Below are 15,593 nucleotides of genomic sequence, written 5' to 3'. Positions count from 1 at the left end.
ATTTGCTCCAACTTAAGTCACCTGAAACATTTAAGTGACGTACCAGTAATTATGATCCAACCACATGCTGCGCATTGATATGAAATGAGACTTTCTGCACAATGAGAACCTTTACTTTGGCACTTAAAATGTATTCTGATGACATACTTTTACTTGTAACAGAGTATTTATACACTGTGATATTGCAGCTTTTGCTTGGGTAAAAGCTCTGAGTACTTCTTCCACCATTGCCACTTGATATAATGTTCTGTCTTTTTGTAACTGCCACCACAGAGGTCCAAGAATATGAGCACTCCATTGAGGTTGTTTGTTTATTTGAAATTCAAAATGCTTTACAAAATACGCTGAAAAGGAAATACGACTGATAATAATCAAGCAAACTTTTTTTAAGCGAAATAAAACCTTCACACTGGGTTCGAAGCGATTACACTGTTAGCAGATCACTGTTATTCACATGGAAAGATTTCAGGTACAGTTAGTCCACGTTAAAACAAAGAAGTACAGTCTACTGCCCGGGAATAATCAAGCTGCATTTTGTCCCAGCATAAGTAAATAAAAACATTTAATTCTCCTGATGCCACACTAATGTAGATGTAAGTATCTTAAGGTTCTTGCCGTGTCTCTGTCTGCCTCCTCAGGATTAGGACTGAAGAAGATTCCACCTTCATGTTCTCAGTTCTTGCCTGCTGCCCCTCTAATCACCTGAAGAGACAAAGCACAAACAGAGGTGACTTTGTTTAAGGTGAAAATGGTCAGCTTGCTAAGAATTATCAACTTTGTGTTTTAGCTCCTTTCAGCTAACTTTTTATTGTTTTACAGTTATCGTAAACCTCATTTCCAGACATGGCAGGCTGCTGTTTTCAGTGAGAGGCTACCTACATAGCAGCAGCCCGCTGATGTTCGCAACATGCTGGTCAGCATAGGACAGCATTTACCACATGCAGAGCAGATGTTTTCAGAGGGGTTTGTGGCCATCAAACCAGAGCTAAAAGGAGAGTGAATACTGGACTGTTTGATTTGTCAGGTGATCAGAGACATGTCTGCAAACTACTGCTGATGTATAAACAGGTATGGAACCCCATTTCCAATTGTGTGATGAATAAAAGATCTTTCAAGTCATTGTAATAATGAGAACCTTTCTCAAAATAATGACTTGGAATCTCAAAATAATTACAGAATAATCACCTAAGAGATGGGACGTTTGTCCACCTTTTTCACTGTAACCTGTAGGGCTGCTCATGTCTTACCTGTGCACACCACCTCCACAGCAGAAGAGGAAAACCAACTCTTCATGGTTCCACAGTCTAGCAGGGCGGACTCGGAACCATCACAGTCAGAGAAAAAACGAAACATAGTTTCATTTGTGTGGAGACTGATTTCTCTGGTTGAAACAGCAGAACCGCAGCCCAGCTGTCTACACACCAGAGAAGCATGCTTCAGGTCCCAGACTGTGGACTCTGCGCTCAGCGGCAGCCACTCATCACGAAACACCAACAGTTTGCCGGCACAGACCTTTCTGTCGTCTTCTCTGAGCACTCCGTCATGCAACTTCACGTCTTCAGTATCTAGCCAGGAATTAGCAGGAAAAGCCCAGGTAAGTTTATACAAGACTGAAGTCATATCTAATAATTATTTATTGCTATATTTTTTTATTTACAAAATTCTATAATCCTACCAAAGACAGTGAGTGAGAGGTTCTGACTCTCAGCAGAGAAGTTATGATTGAAAACAAAGTTGTGATAAACGCAGCTGTAGTTCCCCTGGAGGGACTTGTCTGCAGCAGTAAAACTGAAGTACGCCGAGTGATTGACAGCTGCTTTGGTGTAGCTGCGGGTTTGGTTGAGGCCGGTGAAGATGACGCTGAAGTGACCTCCGGGGTATTGTGCCTCCACAGAGCAGTTGATGATGAAGCTGCGGCCCTTGAAGAGCAGCACACCCTGCTGGTCATCGGAGAGCTTTCTCACATAAGGAACAGAGATATTTGGCTGAAGCAGGATGTCTGTAGGCAAAGATGAAGAGAGACTGGAGACGGGACATAGAACTGATGCAGATGTAACTTTATAAATGTAGGAGTGCACAAGCTTCTATCTCTGTGCCCAACATTTCTCTCTTAGCTTTGTCTGGACTTCATTTGGCAATTTCCAAAAAAAAATGAAGCAGTATCTGTCACTTGCCCATTAAAATGCTTTTTAAATGCCAATCTTTTGAGGTAGCAAGTTTGCTGGTTGGTTTTCAGGAGACTATAACAGTAAACATGATCATATTGGAATTCAGCAATAACTCATTGAATAGCTGTTTTACATTTGTAAAACAAAACAAAATAATAATCATGTCTTAATTCTATTGCTGTCGTGCTGATTTAGGATTAATAATATTTTCTTCCTCTTACAAAGGAGACAATTACTTCATAATCAATAAACCAAATTCTTGATGAATTCAGTTTACTCCTTGCTGCTCCAGTCTTACTTGGTCTGGTATAACCAGCAGCTTGTGGTGGTTAATCATAGCAACTTTAATTTGAGCGAATGTAACACAAATACTGCTGTATAACAGACAGTACTGAACAGATCTCTGCTACACTGTTAATATAAATGTTAGATATAGAGATTTATGTTAACAGACATGGCAATGGCTCTTCCTGCGAGGACATGGGGGATTTGGTCTGCAATGTTTAGGTGGTTGGTGCGGGTCAAAGAACATCCACGTGGTTGCCAGAACCCAATGTTTCCCTGCAGAACACTGCATTGTAAACAGATGATTAATGCAATTCCTTCACCTGTCAGTGGTTTTAACGATGTGGCTGATCAGTGTATGGTTCACCTTTTAGATGTTTCTGTTCTGTGATTCTCACAACTGAAGCATTGATAACAGTATTACTTTAACGTTTCATCAAACATCAGTGTGGGGCAGGTAGTCTAGAGCTCAAATCACCAGAAGGTGACGTTGCTACTTTTTTCACCTGAACAGACCACTTCAACAGTGGAAGAGGTAAGCCACTTGTCGACTGTCCCGCAGTCCATCAGCGCTTGTTCAGAGCCGTCACAGTCAGAGTAAAAGCGCCACACAGGCAGGAGTCCAGCTGAGTTGTCTAGCTTAGAGGTTGAGACAGCAGAGCCACAGCTGAGCTGTCTGCACAGCACAGTCGCCTCCTTCAGACTCCACGAGCGCCGGTAGCTCACTGGTCTCCACTCTTTTTGATGCTCCACCTCCACTCTGCCAACACAGCTGTGAGCAGCTTCATTCACCAGCCTCACATCTTTGTGCTCTGCAATGAAATTATCAGTCACAATCCATCGACAGCCGTGAGAACACAAAATGCAGAAGGATATGAGTGCAAGCTTGCTTTTGTTTAGAGATTGAAAAAAGAAAGACAGAAAGAAGAAGATTTCACCTCACTAGTCCTGCTGTTCAGATTAGCTCATCTCAAATCGTTACATAGTCTGACTTACTTCAGTTTTGGTCCCGCTGCTCACTATAAAAATTGTACATGCAGTGGATTATCTTGTTACCTTTGCTGCATTAATAAACTCATGTTTACCTTTTACCGTGACAAAGATGGCATGTGACTTAGAGAATATTCCTGGACTGAAATCAAAGACATAAGAGCATTCATATGTCCCTCGGTGGACATCCCCTGCAGCAGGAAACATGAAGATGGCTCTGCCATCGACAGCTGGCAGGATCTGCTCAGTTTGGTGTCCAGTGTAAACGGCAGATTTTAGGCGGAAGAAGCGTATTTTGTAAGGTGAAGAGAATCCACATGAGATGGCAAAGCGTTGACCCTTCAATACCTGTGGGCGGTCCCACAGTTGGTCTTGGACATGCACTGAGATGTGAGGCTCAGTTGGAAGTGCTGCAAAAAATCCAAAACAAAACAGAGCAATATTTCAAATGAACCCATGTCCATGTATAATAATATTGGATCCATACCTGAAAATAACAAGCTTTTTCACTGTATGTCAAAAACATATGTTTGATATTATCCAGAGGAGCAAAAAAGCTTTTAATGATCTAAATTTTGCATTGTTTTACTCCTGTGACACAACTAAATGGGAAACACAATCTCAATCGAGTAATGCCAGCCTTGATTTTTACCTGTGCAGGTCAAGTAAATACTGTGACATTCACTTTCTGTGGCATTGAGTGTAGTGGAGGGACAATCCATAAGACGCTTCTCTGTGCCATCACACGCAAAGACAGGATCTGTATTTTGAAAATGGCTGCCAGACTTCTTCCCATAGTAAGTATGAGGAAACCCACAGTCAAGGTCTCTACAGGTAACCAGTGCAGCCTCTGAGTTGAAGAAAGCCTCACACACTGAAACCCACGACTGACCAGACTTCACCTCGAGCTGGCCCGAGCATCTGCTGGACCCTTTTACGAGTCTCACTGCCTCTGGAGAAAGAGAAAGAATAAGTGAGGAAGTGAGTTCTTTTCAGATCATCAAGCAAGCAAAATAAACATGATACATAGCTTGTATTTTTCAATTTTCAAATTGGAGTGAAAGTGATACAGTGCTAAAAATGTCCAAATTTCTGTTCTGTCTTGACCCGTCACATTCAGGTTCTGAAGTCACCTCCATGAAAAAACTGCCTTGAATTGCTTTGAGCTCAACTATGGAAGTCATCATGAAAATCAAGGATGAACAAAAGGATACACTCTACTATTACCTGAACAGGTAACGGTAATGACTGAGGCCGAATGTCTGCTTCTCCATGGTTTACAAATAGAAGAAGAAGTCTCGTCACAGTCAGTTGACACCTCCCATGCAGGTTGACTTTGCGGAAGATGGTTCATTGAATATGAGATGACATCTGCGCAGTCCACCTTCCTACAAATGTCGGAAAAGTGTTGTGGCATCAACATATGCCACACATCAGCCAGGGGCCTCCACTCTCCATCAGAGTTTCCCTGCAGTGTGCCTTTACAGTGATTTTCTCCTCCCCAAAGTCTCACATCAGGAAGACCTGGACAGAGACATGAGAGTCATTAGACAACTCTTAATGGGAGCTGTCGTGCTGTTGTCATTTGAGAGCTCTATTTACAGCTGCGCAGGCTGAAACTGTGTATTATTACAAAACTATAATGTGTCAGAAGTATTTTCAGCTTATAATGCTGAAGTCAAGTAGGAAAAAAATGAATTTGCAGCTTTAAGGACAATCCATGAGAAGAGACACATCCATGTGGCTGTGGTGGTTATGACTGACAGGGACAGACACATAGCTGGTCCAGTGTTGTAGAAACATTAGTATAATAGTATTTATTGTTTCATTTATAAATATGTCAGATGAACAAGATTACTTCCTGCTACCAGATTTTTATGCTAAATCATAAAATGAAATTAAAATTAATGTTTTAAAGACCCTGACTTCATTCTTGCATACAAGCCGGGTCTAAGCATGTTACAGCACAGGGATCAGCGGACATTAAGATCTTCACACAGGCTGTAAAAAAATGGGTTAAAAATAATCAAGATATACACACTGCATGAAATTGCAGAAGCTGGTGTGCAGTTGTTGTGGACTGAACTGGCACAGTAATCCAGACGAGACTCGTTGCCTTTACACTGGAACTGTTTGCCTAAGACCAGTCCTTTCTCTTTCCCTTGTGATTCCATAAAATCATCTGGAGGTCCACAGCCCATCTGCTTGCAGACCACCTCTGCAGCCTCAGAATTAAAACCATCCTGACACACTGAGATCCAGCGTCGATCAGACTTCACCTCCACATGGCCTGCGCAAACATTTGATTGTCCAAGGAGCCTCACAGACTCTGAAACCAGACACAGACACATGAACTTTACTGGTATGTGTTGTGGTGCAGTTTTGACTATTCCACACATTGTTTGAGGTGGAGGACGTAAGCTGTGTCCCAATCCCAAAAGAGATCGTCTTTCATCATTCATTTATCCATCTGCATTTATCTGTTTTAATTTCAATTCAATTAGGTTTATTTATGTAGCATAGTAAGAGGGAGAGGAAGAAAGAGCTTAGTGCGTCATGGGAGGACCCCATGACGCACTAAGCCTATAGCAGCATAACTAGGGGCTGACCTAGGCCAGCCCTAACTATAATCTTTATCAAAAAGAAAAGTTTTAAGTCTACTCTTAAAGATAGAGAGGGTGTGTTGGAATGGTTTCACAGTAGATGATCTTGATAACTAAAGGCTGTGGTTCCTGATCTACTTTTAAAGACTCTAGGAACCACAAGTAGCCCTGCATTTTGGGAACGCAAAGTTCTGGTGGGATAATAGGGTACTATTAACTCTTTAAGATAGGATGGTGCCTGACCGTTCAGGGCTTTATAAGTAAGGAGGAGAATTTTAAAATCTATCCTGAATTTTACAGGTAGCCAATGTAGAGAAGCCAGAACAGGAGAAATATGCTCTCTAATGTTGGTTCTTGTGAGTAACCGTACAGCAGCGTTCTGGATTAGCTGGAGAGTCTTTAGAGACGTATTGGGGCAACCTGACAAAGAGGAATTACAATAATCCATCCTGGAAGTAATAAATGCATGGACTAATTTTTCTGCATCTTTCTGACTTGGAATGTGCCTAATTTTTGAAATATTGCAGAGATGAAAGAATGCAGTCTTTGAAATATTTGTTATGTGTGTGTTAAAGGACATGTCCTGGTGAAAAATAATTTCTAGATTTATTACAGTGGAACTTGAGGCCAAGGTTAAGCCACCTAAAGTTGCTATATCACTGGATAATATGTTTCTAAGGGGTTTAAGATCCAGAACAATAACTTCAGTTTTGTCCGAATTTAAAAGTAGAAAATTGCAAGTCATCCAGGTGTTTATGTCTTTAAGATATGCCTGAACTTTGGCTAGCTGATTTATTTCATTTAGTTTCATTGACAAGTACAATTGTGTGTCATCTGCATAACAGTGAAAATGTATGGAGTGTTTCTTAATAATATCACCGATTGGGAGCATGTATAGGGTGAATAGCATTGGATAGGACTGGATAGTATAGGACTGAAACCAGCTTAATGCAGTTCCTTTAATGCCAGTTCTAGTACTAACTGCAGTCTCTAGCATATCACTACTAAGGCCACGAGACACATGAACTAATTACATTAGTTCATGAGGTTCGATTTAAAAGTGCCGAGTTCACAACTAGCACATCATTGTGTTCTGCTTCACAGGCAGGAGCAATTAGAGTAAGAATCTAACAAATGTTCAACTCAGAGAGTGGATTCTTTGACAAAGCTCACAGAGACCAAAAGTATTTGGACAGCAGATATTTGTAAGGTCTAATATTTGCAAGAATAGTGCAAAATTGCCTCATAAATCTAATATCTTTATGATTTTTTATCAACTTAACAAGTCAAAATTATTCAAACATTTTGGAATTCTGTGTCCTCCACAATCACATTCACAAAGTCAAATTCCTCAGTTGTATTAATGTAAGACTTTGCCATCTGACTGTTTCGACATATGACAACTAGATGAAAAGTTTTCATTTTCATGCAACTTTCTGTTTTGACACTAAAACACGGTTGTGAGGGATTTGGAGAAGTATTTGATGTATCTAGTTAATTTGGACCAACATGAAAAAATTGCTCTTAACAGTGATGTGTAATGTGACATGAAAATACCACATATTGCCAAAGTTTTTTTTTTTTCTGTATTACCTGAGCAGATCACCTCCAGACTGTAGGCAGAAGTACGTTTTCCCTGCACTCTTCTTCTAGTTCTGGTGCTGTCACACTCCTTCAGGGTTGACTCATCGCCTCTGCAGATGAAATGACCCTCCCATGCTGGTTGCTGGTTAGTGTTGTTGGTGCTTTGTGCTATGGAAACTACAGAACCACAACCCATCTGCTTGCATGCCACTTGAGCGTACCTGATATTAATCCAGGTCTCTTGTTCCTCGATGTTCAGAACTCTCCATTCTCCCTGATGTTTCATCTCCAGCCTGCCGGAGCAGTGGCTGCCTCCTTCGACCAGCCGAGCATCAACAGGCACTGCACAAGGAGGGAACACAGTGAAGCTCTTGTTTAGATTCAGGCACCGAATGCAAAAAAGTGATGAAGTTGTCGATATGCACAAGAGTCAGCAAACACTTCTTTTCTCAGGTATGTGAACCTGAATTATGAAAAGTCAACCAGAATTGGAGAATAGCAACAAGGCCACTGCCTTTTATTTATGTTCTTCAATTAAGTTTTTAAATAGATTTAACATATATTGTATTTGGATGTTAGTGCATGATGTGAGTTATGCAGTGCCCCCAATTCTTACAATCTCTGTGGTTATTTTAAATGTGCCATGGAATCCATGTTTGTCTCTGAAAACTTTGGGAGATTGACAGGAATTTAAAGAAAAATCGTGCATGGGTTTCAATACTTTTCTACTGCGGGATCAATCAACACAAACATATTTTACAGTGAGGTTTTTTTTTAATCTACAAGTAAACATTGCATGGCAAGTGACAGGCCTTCAAACAGTAGGTCACACAACAGCTGTATTTTATCCTTTTGAGGAGGTGTAAAATTCATTTGCCCTTCATTCGGTGGTTTTCAGTTATTTACCTATGTTAGTCTAAGGCGTAGGAAATTAACATAGATTTTTTACTTACTTTGCTAAATATGCTTCAGTATTTGAATGTTCACTGTAACCCTCCATATCCATCATTTTCTTTCATAAATGCAGACCTGAATAAAAGACTAAACTGAAAACATGATGTTTCTGCCAAGTACAAACACCAGTGAAAGGCACTTACCAGGATGTTTTTCTGCTTGTTTTAGACTGGAGGTCTCTGTCATCAGCAGGGCAAAATGCCAAACTACCACTAAAGACAATTGCAAAAATAAACTGTGCTGCACTGAGGGCATTTTTAACTTTGCTCTGATTTCATGTAGCATAAAACTGAGTCTACATACAGTTCTGGGAGCTTACTCAGTGAATACAACAGGGCTGCACTCATACAGCCTCTTTTAAGGACAAGACTGTTTGCACTAGTCGGCATAGTTGACCCTGTGGCCCATAGCTTGTTGCCACACCAACATGACATCCATTCACAATTACTTTTTCTCCAGCATACAAACCTTATTCTTAGTTTCCCACACCCAGGTGCCTGCGATCCTAAAGATCAACCGTGGCTCAGAGAGTGCTTCTTATATTAATCATAATATTACATTTGAATGTATCCAGTCTTATTACCTTGTTATCACAAGCCCACCTGTTTCTTGGTGAATTTCTTATTTCTTAAAGAAAGAAATGTTCAATTTATCACAAGTTTTATCACACTGGATTACATTTTTTACACACCAGATTTACCAGGATGTAGTCTGAAGTAACAAATAACAGTTTGTCAATTTGTCAAGTCTGCTGGCAAGAGGAACGGAGTCATCTGATTCTGTATGTTAACTGTGTGGTTACTATATTACAGAGGTGAAGTGACATTTGACACTCCTAGCCTCCAGTCTACCTAGACTGAACTTTAGCTTTTATGTTAAAGATTATGATCACAACAAACAAAAGATATGTTATCTAATGGATGCAAAGGAGGAGATTGTTATTGAGAATCAATATACACACTAAACAGGCACTGGGGTCCAATGACACTTCTCATTATCAGCTTGTATTATGGATCTTCTATTCTCTAGTGCTGCCAACAATGAAATCACTCAGTCAAGAGTATGCTGATGTAAAATGAAAAAATCATCTGTCATTGTGTGGACATACTGTTTAATCTTTTTACACACACTTTATGTTTGATTATTTCTAACTTTATTCAATTCCCCAAAACCACAATATTGGAAACAGAACATGACAGATAAATATGAACACCCAACCCAAAAAGATAAGATAATTCATATAAACAAATAAAAATCTGCACATTATGTGGACAGGACAAGACAGGACAGGTAAAGAAACCAGAATAGAATAGCATATATATTTGCTAACTTCGCTCAATCTGCATGAACCCCTCGGATAAGGGGAGTCCACGTAACGTAGTAAAGTAAAACTGTGATGAAAGATGGTCTGGTTATAGAACATATTAATATTATACTGTTTTGAAAACAGAGGGTCTTCATGGTTCAAAACCTGTACATTAGTTGTACCTTGTCTGAACAATGTTTTAGTATTTTAAAGGATTTTGTGTTCAAAAGATCCAGGATAATTTTCTTGTCAGTCTATAATAACATAATGGAAACTCCGACCTTTCCAGTGACACTAAAACGCGCCGTGAACGGGAGGTAGCAACTCCGGTTAGTGTCGGACGAAAGTTTTCCCATTTCAGAGTCACGCAGACATAAATGTATGTTCTTGCCAAAATACTTCACAAAAACTTATATTTTCGCCCAAAACAGCAGACTTTTATTTACTTACGTTTCTTTCCTAAGTTTTGGACCAGCAGAGATCTGAAAGCACTTAGCACTCAGGCAGTGTATGAAGACTAGCTGCATCTGGGGCTCTGTCGCCATCTAGTGACTGTGTCACAGTACAAACGTCACTGAAAAAAAAAAAAAAGTCTTGTTCGAGCCCTCTGGGGAAAAAAAAGAACAGACCAGAAATATATTTAGGTATGTTACTTCATGTGAGTTTTCTTTGGGACAAGGTTATTTTTTTTATTTTTTATTTTTTAGCTTGTGTTGCGTTCATCGTCTCATGTTTCAGGGAAGAAAACGGTCTACTACATTAAGTTAATGACCTGCTGTGCTTCAGCTTTTTGTATACATAAGTACACCGACTATTTTAACTGTTACATTGTTGTAGGGTTGTGTTTTACAAGTAAACGTTGTAGGATTGTGTTTTATGAAGAATAAATGTTTTTAACTGAACTGCTTCCCTGTTTGCTTGTGAATTAAAGTACATATTGCCAGTTGTGTATTGTTTTCATGTCAAAATGGTAAATCCAAAAGCTGTGTAGCTATGATTAGCCTTTCATTTGGAGTACATCTTTGGCAGTTCCCTTAATCAGTCCTTGTAAATCTGCACCATTCAGATTCCGTTTTGCCCATTGATGCATTTAAAATGAATTAATATGCTGAATTTAAAAAAATGCATCCACATAGTCAAAGTTTGGCAAAATTACAAGGCTGAAATTAACTTAATACTTGTTAATGGCTTAGGTTTTGGTGACTCCGGGATTCAAGTCTTATGCATTTTCACTTAAATCCTGCTCTCAACAGTAATGAATACAACTGTAATAAAGAGAGTAAACAGTAGTGCAGTGAATGAACAAACTTTATTTCATACATGGATAAACAGATCAGACCAATACAAGAGAATGGATGCCTGTTTAATACTCCTCCCCTTCATCCTCCTCCTCTCCAAGGCTATCAGTACCAACCTCTTCATAATCCTTCTCCAGAGCTGCCATGTCTTCTCTGGCCTCAGAGAACTCTCCCTCCTCCATACCCTCACCCACATACCAGTGAACAAAGGCACGCTTGGCATACATCAGATCAAACTTATGGTCAAGGCGAGCCCAGGCCTCTGCAATAGCAGTGGTGTTGCTCAGCATGCACACAGCCCTCTGGACCTTGGCCAGGTCTCCACCAGGAACTACAGTGGGTGGCTGGTAGTTAATGCCAACCTTGAAACCAGTAGGGCACCAGTCCACAAACTGGATGGTGCGCTTGGTCTTGATGGTGGCGATGGCAGCATTCACATCTTTGGGCACCACATCGCCACGATACAACAGGCAGCAAGCCATGTACTTGCCATGGCGAGGGTCACATTTTACCATCTGATTGGCTGGCTCGAAACAAGCATTGGTGATTTCTGACACTGTTAACTGCTCATGGTAAGCCTTCTCAGCAGAGATGACAGGGGCATAGGTGGCCAGAGGGAAGTGGATACGAGGATATGGCACCAAGTTGGTCTGAAACTCAGTCAGATCGACATTGAGGGCACCATCGAAACGAAGGGAAGCAGTGATTGAGGACACGATCTGACTGATCAGCCTGTTCAGGTTGGTGTAAGTAGGACGCTCAATATCGAGGTTTCTACGGCAGATATCATAGATGGCCTCATTATCCACCATGAAGGCACAGTCAGAGTGCTCCAGGGTGGTGTGGGTGGTGAGGATGGAGTTGTAAGGCTCCACCACAGCGGTGGATACCTGGGGAGCTGGATATACCGAGAACTCCAGCTTGGACTTCTTGCCATAGTCGACAGACAGGCGCTCCATCAGCAGGGAGGTGAAACCGGAGCCGGTGCCACCTCCGAAGCTGTGGAAAACCAAGAAGCCCTGGAGGCCAGTGCACTGGTCAGCCTGAGGACAGAGAGGCAGACAATCACATACGAGATACCAAGTTACACTGCACAAGTGTGCTCTGGAGGCAAATTTGCAATTAAGTTATTTTACTCTGAATTTACCCACCAGTTTACGCATCCTGTCCAGCACCAGGTCGATGAGCTCTTTACCGATGGTGTAGTGTCCACGGGCATAGTTGTTAGCAGCATCCTCCTTGCCAGTGATCAGCTGCTCAGGGTGAAACAGCTGGCGATAGGTTCCAGTACGCACCTCATCTAAGAGGAATTAGTATATATATTGTGGAGGAAGGCATGATGGATTAATACTTTTCACACAAATGCTTTTAATACACAAAAAAGATTTATTTCTGATTAATCTCTATTGTTGCATTTATGCAGTTAATGGTTTACCAATGACAGTGGGCTCCAAGTCCACAAAAACAGCTCTGGGGACGTGCTTTCCAGCACCAGTTTCACTGAAAAAGGTGTTGAAGGAATCGTCTCCTCCTCCTATGGTCTTGTCACTGGGCATTTGTCCGTCCGGCTGGATACCATGTTCCAGGCAGTACAGCTCCCAGCAGGCATTACCAATCTGGACACCAGCCTGACCAACGTGCACTGAGATACACTCACGCTGTGGAAAACAAAAAACATAGTTTGTATGTTATAATAATAATAATAAAAAAAAGCTTGGCTGACTGAAAAGCTCTCCTTAGAAGTTCTAAAACTGGAACTAATGAAATGCTCAAGGCTGCTCATGTGTTACACTTCCCTAGAGCTAATAAGAGATCTAAAGAGGAAGGGAGAGGGAGTGGGAAGGGAAAAAAAAAAAAAAAGACTCTTTTGTAAAGAGCCAGACACCAGATCATCATGACTGAAGTCACCTGATGACACGTTGCATAGTCATTTATCCTCTAAACAAAAAGCTCTTTAGAAACAATTATATCACGGAAAGGCTCAGGATTCAGACACACAATGTACTTAAGAAAAAAACTGGCCTGAACAGAAGTTTTCCCATCAAAGTTCTGAGGTGGAAAAAAAAAAACAGCTGCGGTTTTATATTCTCATACGAAAAATACCAGAACTGCACAACATGAAAGATTACGTACAGAAGCCCATAAGGCCTTCAGTGAATAGGTTTTGTCTGAAAGGCCTGCGGTTGCAGTTTCACACAGGCCAGGCCGCTTCACACAGGCGGCAGACAGGAATGTTTCAGGCTGAACGCACACTGACCTTCCTCAGCTGGGTTGATGTCCCGACATAAAACCGGAAACCGGCAGCCCCTGACTGAACTTGACTTCGGAGTCTGGCCCTTTCAAGTTACACTTAACTTACTTAAATCACTGTTACAAGGCCCCACTGAAAACGGAGTGTGGTAAATCAAAGCTGAGATGTGGGCTTCATTAAGTTGATGGTTAAACTGTGCTGCCACATGATGACACGCTCCTTGAAAGCTTTCAATTTGCTCCAAACGACACGCGACAAGCGAAGAAAGAGTGTGGTTTCATACTCACCATGTTTCCTGAAGCTGTTCTGTCTCTAGGAGTTTGGATTGAGGAAGATGAGACAAAGCTAGCTCTTACAGTTCAGCCTTTAAGGACCCTTTGTAAGAAGTAACTAATTAGTTCAGCTGGGCGGGGCTTTTTATATTCTCGAGGAGAAGCGCTGATGTGATCTGATTGGTTACCGGAGTCACATGGCCATCCAGGTCAGGAAAGTAGGGTGTCACGTGCGACAGAAAAGAACTGATTTTTAATGCTTTAGTCTTTGTTTTGTATTGCCTTTACTAATACACCAGTATCTCATATACTATATTTGATTCGCTGTTTCTGGTTAGAACCGATTGTTTTTTCTTTTCAACTAACACATCTAAGAATGTGTATTAAATAAGAATCCCTGACTGCTATAAAGTTGTGTCTGGAAGTTATTCAACTTAAAATATAGAAATCCTGTTGTTTCCATGTTCCAATCAGTTTGTCAGGAAGTGTTAAATTTATTTAAACCATAACCACAACCGAAATTTGTTGTTTATTATTTTATACAAATTTACTGTACATCTAACAATACCGTTCATCGCCTCAGTACACTTCAATTGTATCAGTACCTGTATGTCTAAGATTTATTTAATGTATCGTTATTTTCACTCATCTATATAATTTAAATGAAGCATCTCACCATACCAGACAGGATACAAGATTAAGTATACTAAATATATGTACCCAACACTAAAGGTTTTAGATTTATTTCTGTTTCTAGTTAAGATTTTTGTTATTTTCATGCCTTTGTCCTTTTATCTACCTCTGAGCGTCTTTATGTTTTGTGTTGGCTACTATACCACTGCATTAACAGATCTGGACTGGCAAAGTGCTCAACTCAACCGTTGTCTCCTGGCATCGTGATCATGTGAGTGTGGTCAAAGCAAAGCCCATCGACAAACCTCTTCTCTAACACTGTTTGTTCTCAAGTCACTTTTATAACCTACAAGATTTGACATTTAGGCTGAAAATCACATTGGATACTTCACAGGAAGGTTTTCAACCTTGTGAATTTGGATGAATACACACACACACACACACACACACGCTTGTGGTATGGATGTATTTTTGATGTCTTTGTAAGTCATTTACCTTTCCACTTTGAATTTCCTGGTTGAAAAAAAAATCACAGAGGTGTGGTTTGTTTACAGCAGCAGATCAAAGGAAGAAAACTTCAATGCCATAAAGAACCTAATGTAGTTAGGTACTAAATGGCATTGAAGATTTCAAAGTGAATCAAAGATCTCCATTATTTGTCTCAGTGGCACACCCTCACATCACAGAACAGGAGATGAAAACACATAATCTGACCTTTTGATTACAGACCATCAATAATGTACACTGGTCGACATATAAGCTGCAACTGTTTTACAGCATTACAGGACACTTCCACACACAAAGTGCTTAATGTTCTGCTCCTGCAGAATTTTGTTCACTTCTTTTCCTTACTTTTCTCCATCATTCTCACATGAATCGACAGGTAAATGAACTAGACCAGGTTGGACCTCAGGCAGTGCTCAAGTAAAGCACAAATCACACCTTAAATTAGTAAATGTGACATCTCCAAATGGTACACTCAAAATGTCTGATGTGTTTAAAAGTCATTTAGTAATTAAATTCCTGCTGAAATTCTACCTGCAATATTTTAAGCTTAATTTAGTTTAGGTTCCGCATAGTGTGGACTTCAAACATCTGTTGAACACTACTGCCACCAAGTGACCACAGTGAGTGAAGCAGCAAGGTCATCACTACAGTATTTTACATCTTCTTACTGACATCAGATGGAAATATAAACCATATTAAATGTCTGATTATAGAAGGATTTGTTCAGTAATCATTCTCTGCC

The 15,593-nt window shown here is 40.5% G+C and overlaps 2 protein-coding genes and 1 long non-coding RNA gene across 3 annotated transcripts; 1 reads left to right on the top strand and 2 right to left on the bottom strand.

The window, feature by feature from the left end:
- Window positions 1-308: 308 nt before the first annotated feature.
- Window positions 309-10,441, bottom strand: LOC124065533 (scavenger receptor cysteine-rich type 1 protein M130-like). The gene is made up of 10 exons (XM_046400964.1): window positions 10,341-10,441; window positions 7,640-7,972; window positions 5,485-5,772; window positions 4,671-4,967; window positions 4,096-4,395; window positions 3,539-3,853; window positions 2,960-3,265; window positions 1,676-1,999; window positions 1,248-1,565; window positions 309-702 (listed from the first exon to the last, which is right to left on the bottom strand). The coding sequence occupies exons 2-10, from the start codon at window positions 7,914-7,916 to the stop codon at window positions 695-697; spliced, it is 2,433 nt and encodes an 810-aa protein (XP_046256920.1). The 5' UTR covers window positions 7,917-7,972; window positions 10,341-10,441; the 3' UTR covers window positions 309-694.
- On the top strand, window positions 5,659-10,342 carry LOC124065607. The gene is made up of 3 exons (XR_006844460.1): window positions 5,659-5,805; window positions 7,648-7,775; window positions 7,890-10,342. It is a non-coding gene; the product is annotated as an uncharacterized LOC124065607 (long non-coding RNA).
- A 739-nt stretch (window positions 10,442-11,180) lies between the features above and the next one.
- LOC124065535 (tubulin alpha-1C chain-like) lies at window positions 11,181-13,877 on the bottom strand. Its single transcript, XM_046400977.1, has 4 exons — window positions 13,727-13,877; window positions 12,624-12,846; window positions 12,340-12,488; window positions 11,181-12,231 (listed from the first exon to the last, which is right to left on the bottom strand). The coding sequence occupies exons 1-4, from the start codon at window positions 13,727-13,729 to the stop codon at window positions 11,254-11,256; spliced, it is 1,353 nt and encodes a 450-aa protein (XP_046256933.1). The 5' UTR covers window positions 13,730-13,877; the 3' UTR covers window positions 11,181-11,253.
- Window positions 13,878-15,593: the final 1,716 nt, after the last annotated feature.

The sequence above is a fragment of the Scatophagus argus genome, chromosome 2 (assembly GCF_020382885.2).
Source record: "Scatophagus argus isolate fScaArg1 chromosome 2, fScaArg1.pri, whole genome shotgun sequence".
Classification (NCBI taxonomy): Eukaryota; Metazoa; Chordata; class Actinopteri; family Scatophagidae; genus Scatophagus; species Scatophagus argus.
Note: the sequence above shows the minus strand (reverse complement) of the source record. Positions and strands in the feature narration are given on the sequence as shown.

What these genes read in the sequence shown, in the direction of transcription:
- LOC124065535 (XM_046400977.1), bottom strand. An exon ending in CTTGGAGCCCACTGTCATTG is followed by an intron (nt 12,489 to 12,623) that starts GTAAACCATTAA and finishes AATTCCTCTTAG; the next exon opens with ATGAGGTGCGTACTGGAACC. An exon ending in TGGACAGGATGCGTAAACTG is followed by an intron (nt 12,232 to 12,339) that starts GTGGGTAAATTC and finishes CTCTGTCCTCAG; the next exon opens with GCTGACCAGTGCACTGGCCT.
- LOC124065533 (XM_046400964.1), bottom strand. Translation starts at nt 7,916, where the DNA reads ATGAAACATCAGGGAGAATGGAGAGTTCTGAACATCGAGGAACAAGAG. An exon ending in TCTGGAGGTGATCTGCTCAG is followed by an intron (nt 5,773 to 7,639) that starts GTAATACAGAAA and finishes GTCTGGTTTCAG; the next exon opens with AGTCTGTGAGGCTCCTTGGA. An exon ending in CATCTTTGTCACGGTAAAAG is followed by an intron (nt 3,266 to 3,538) that starts GTAAACATGAGT and finishes ATTTCATTGCAG; the next exon opens with AGCACAAAGATGTGAGGCTG.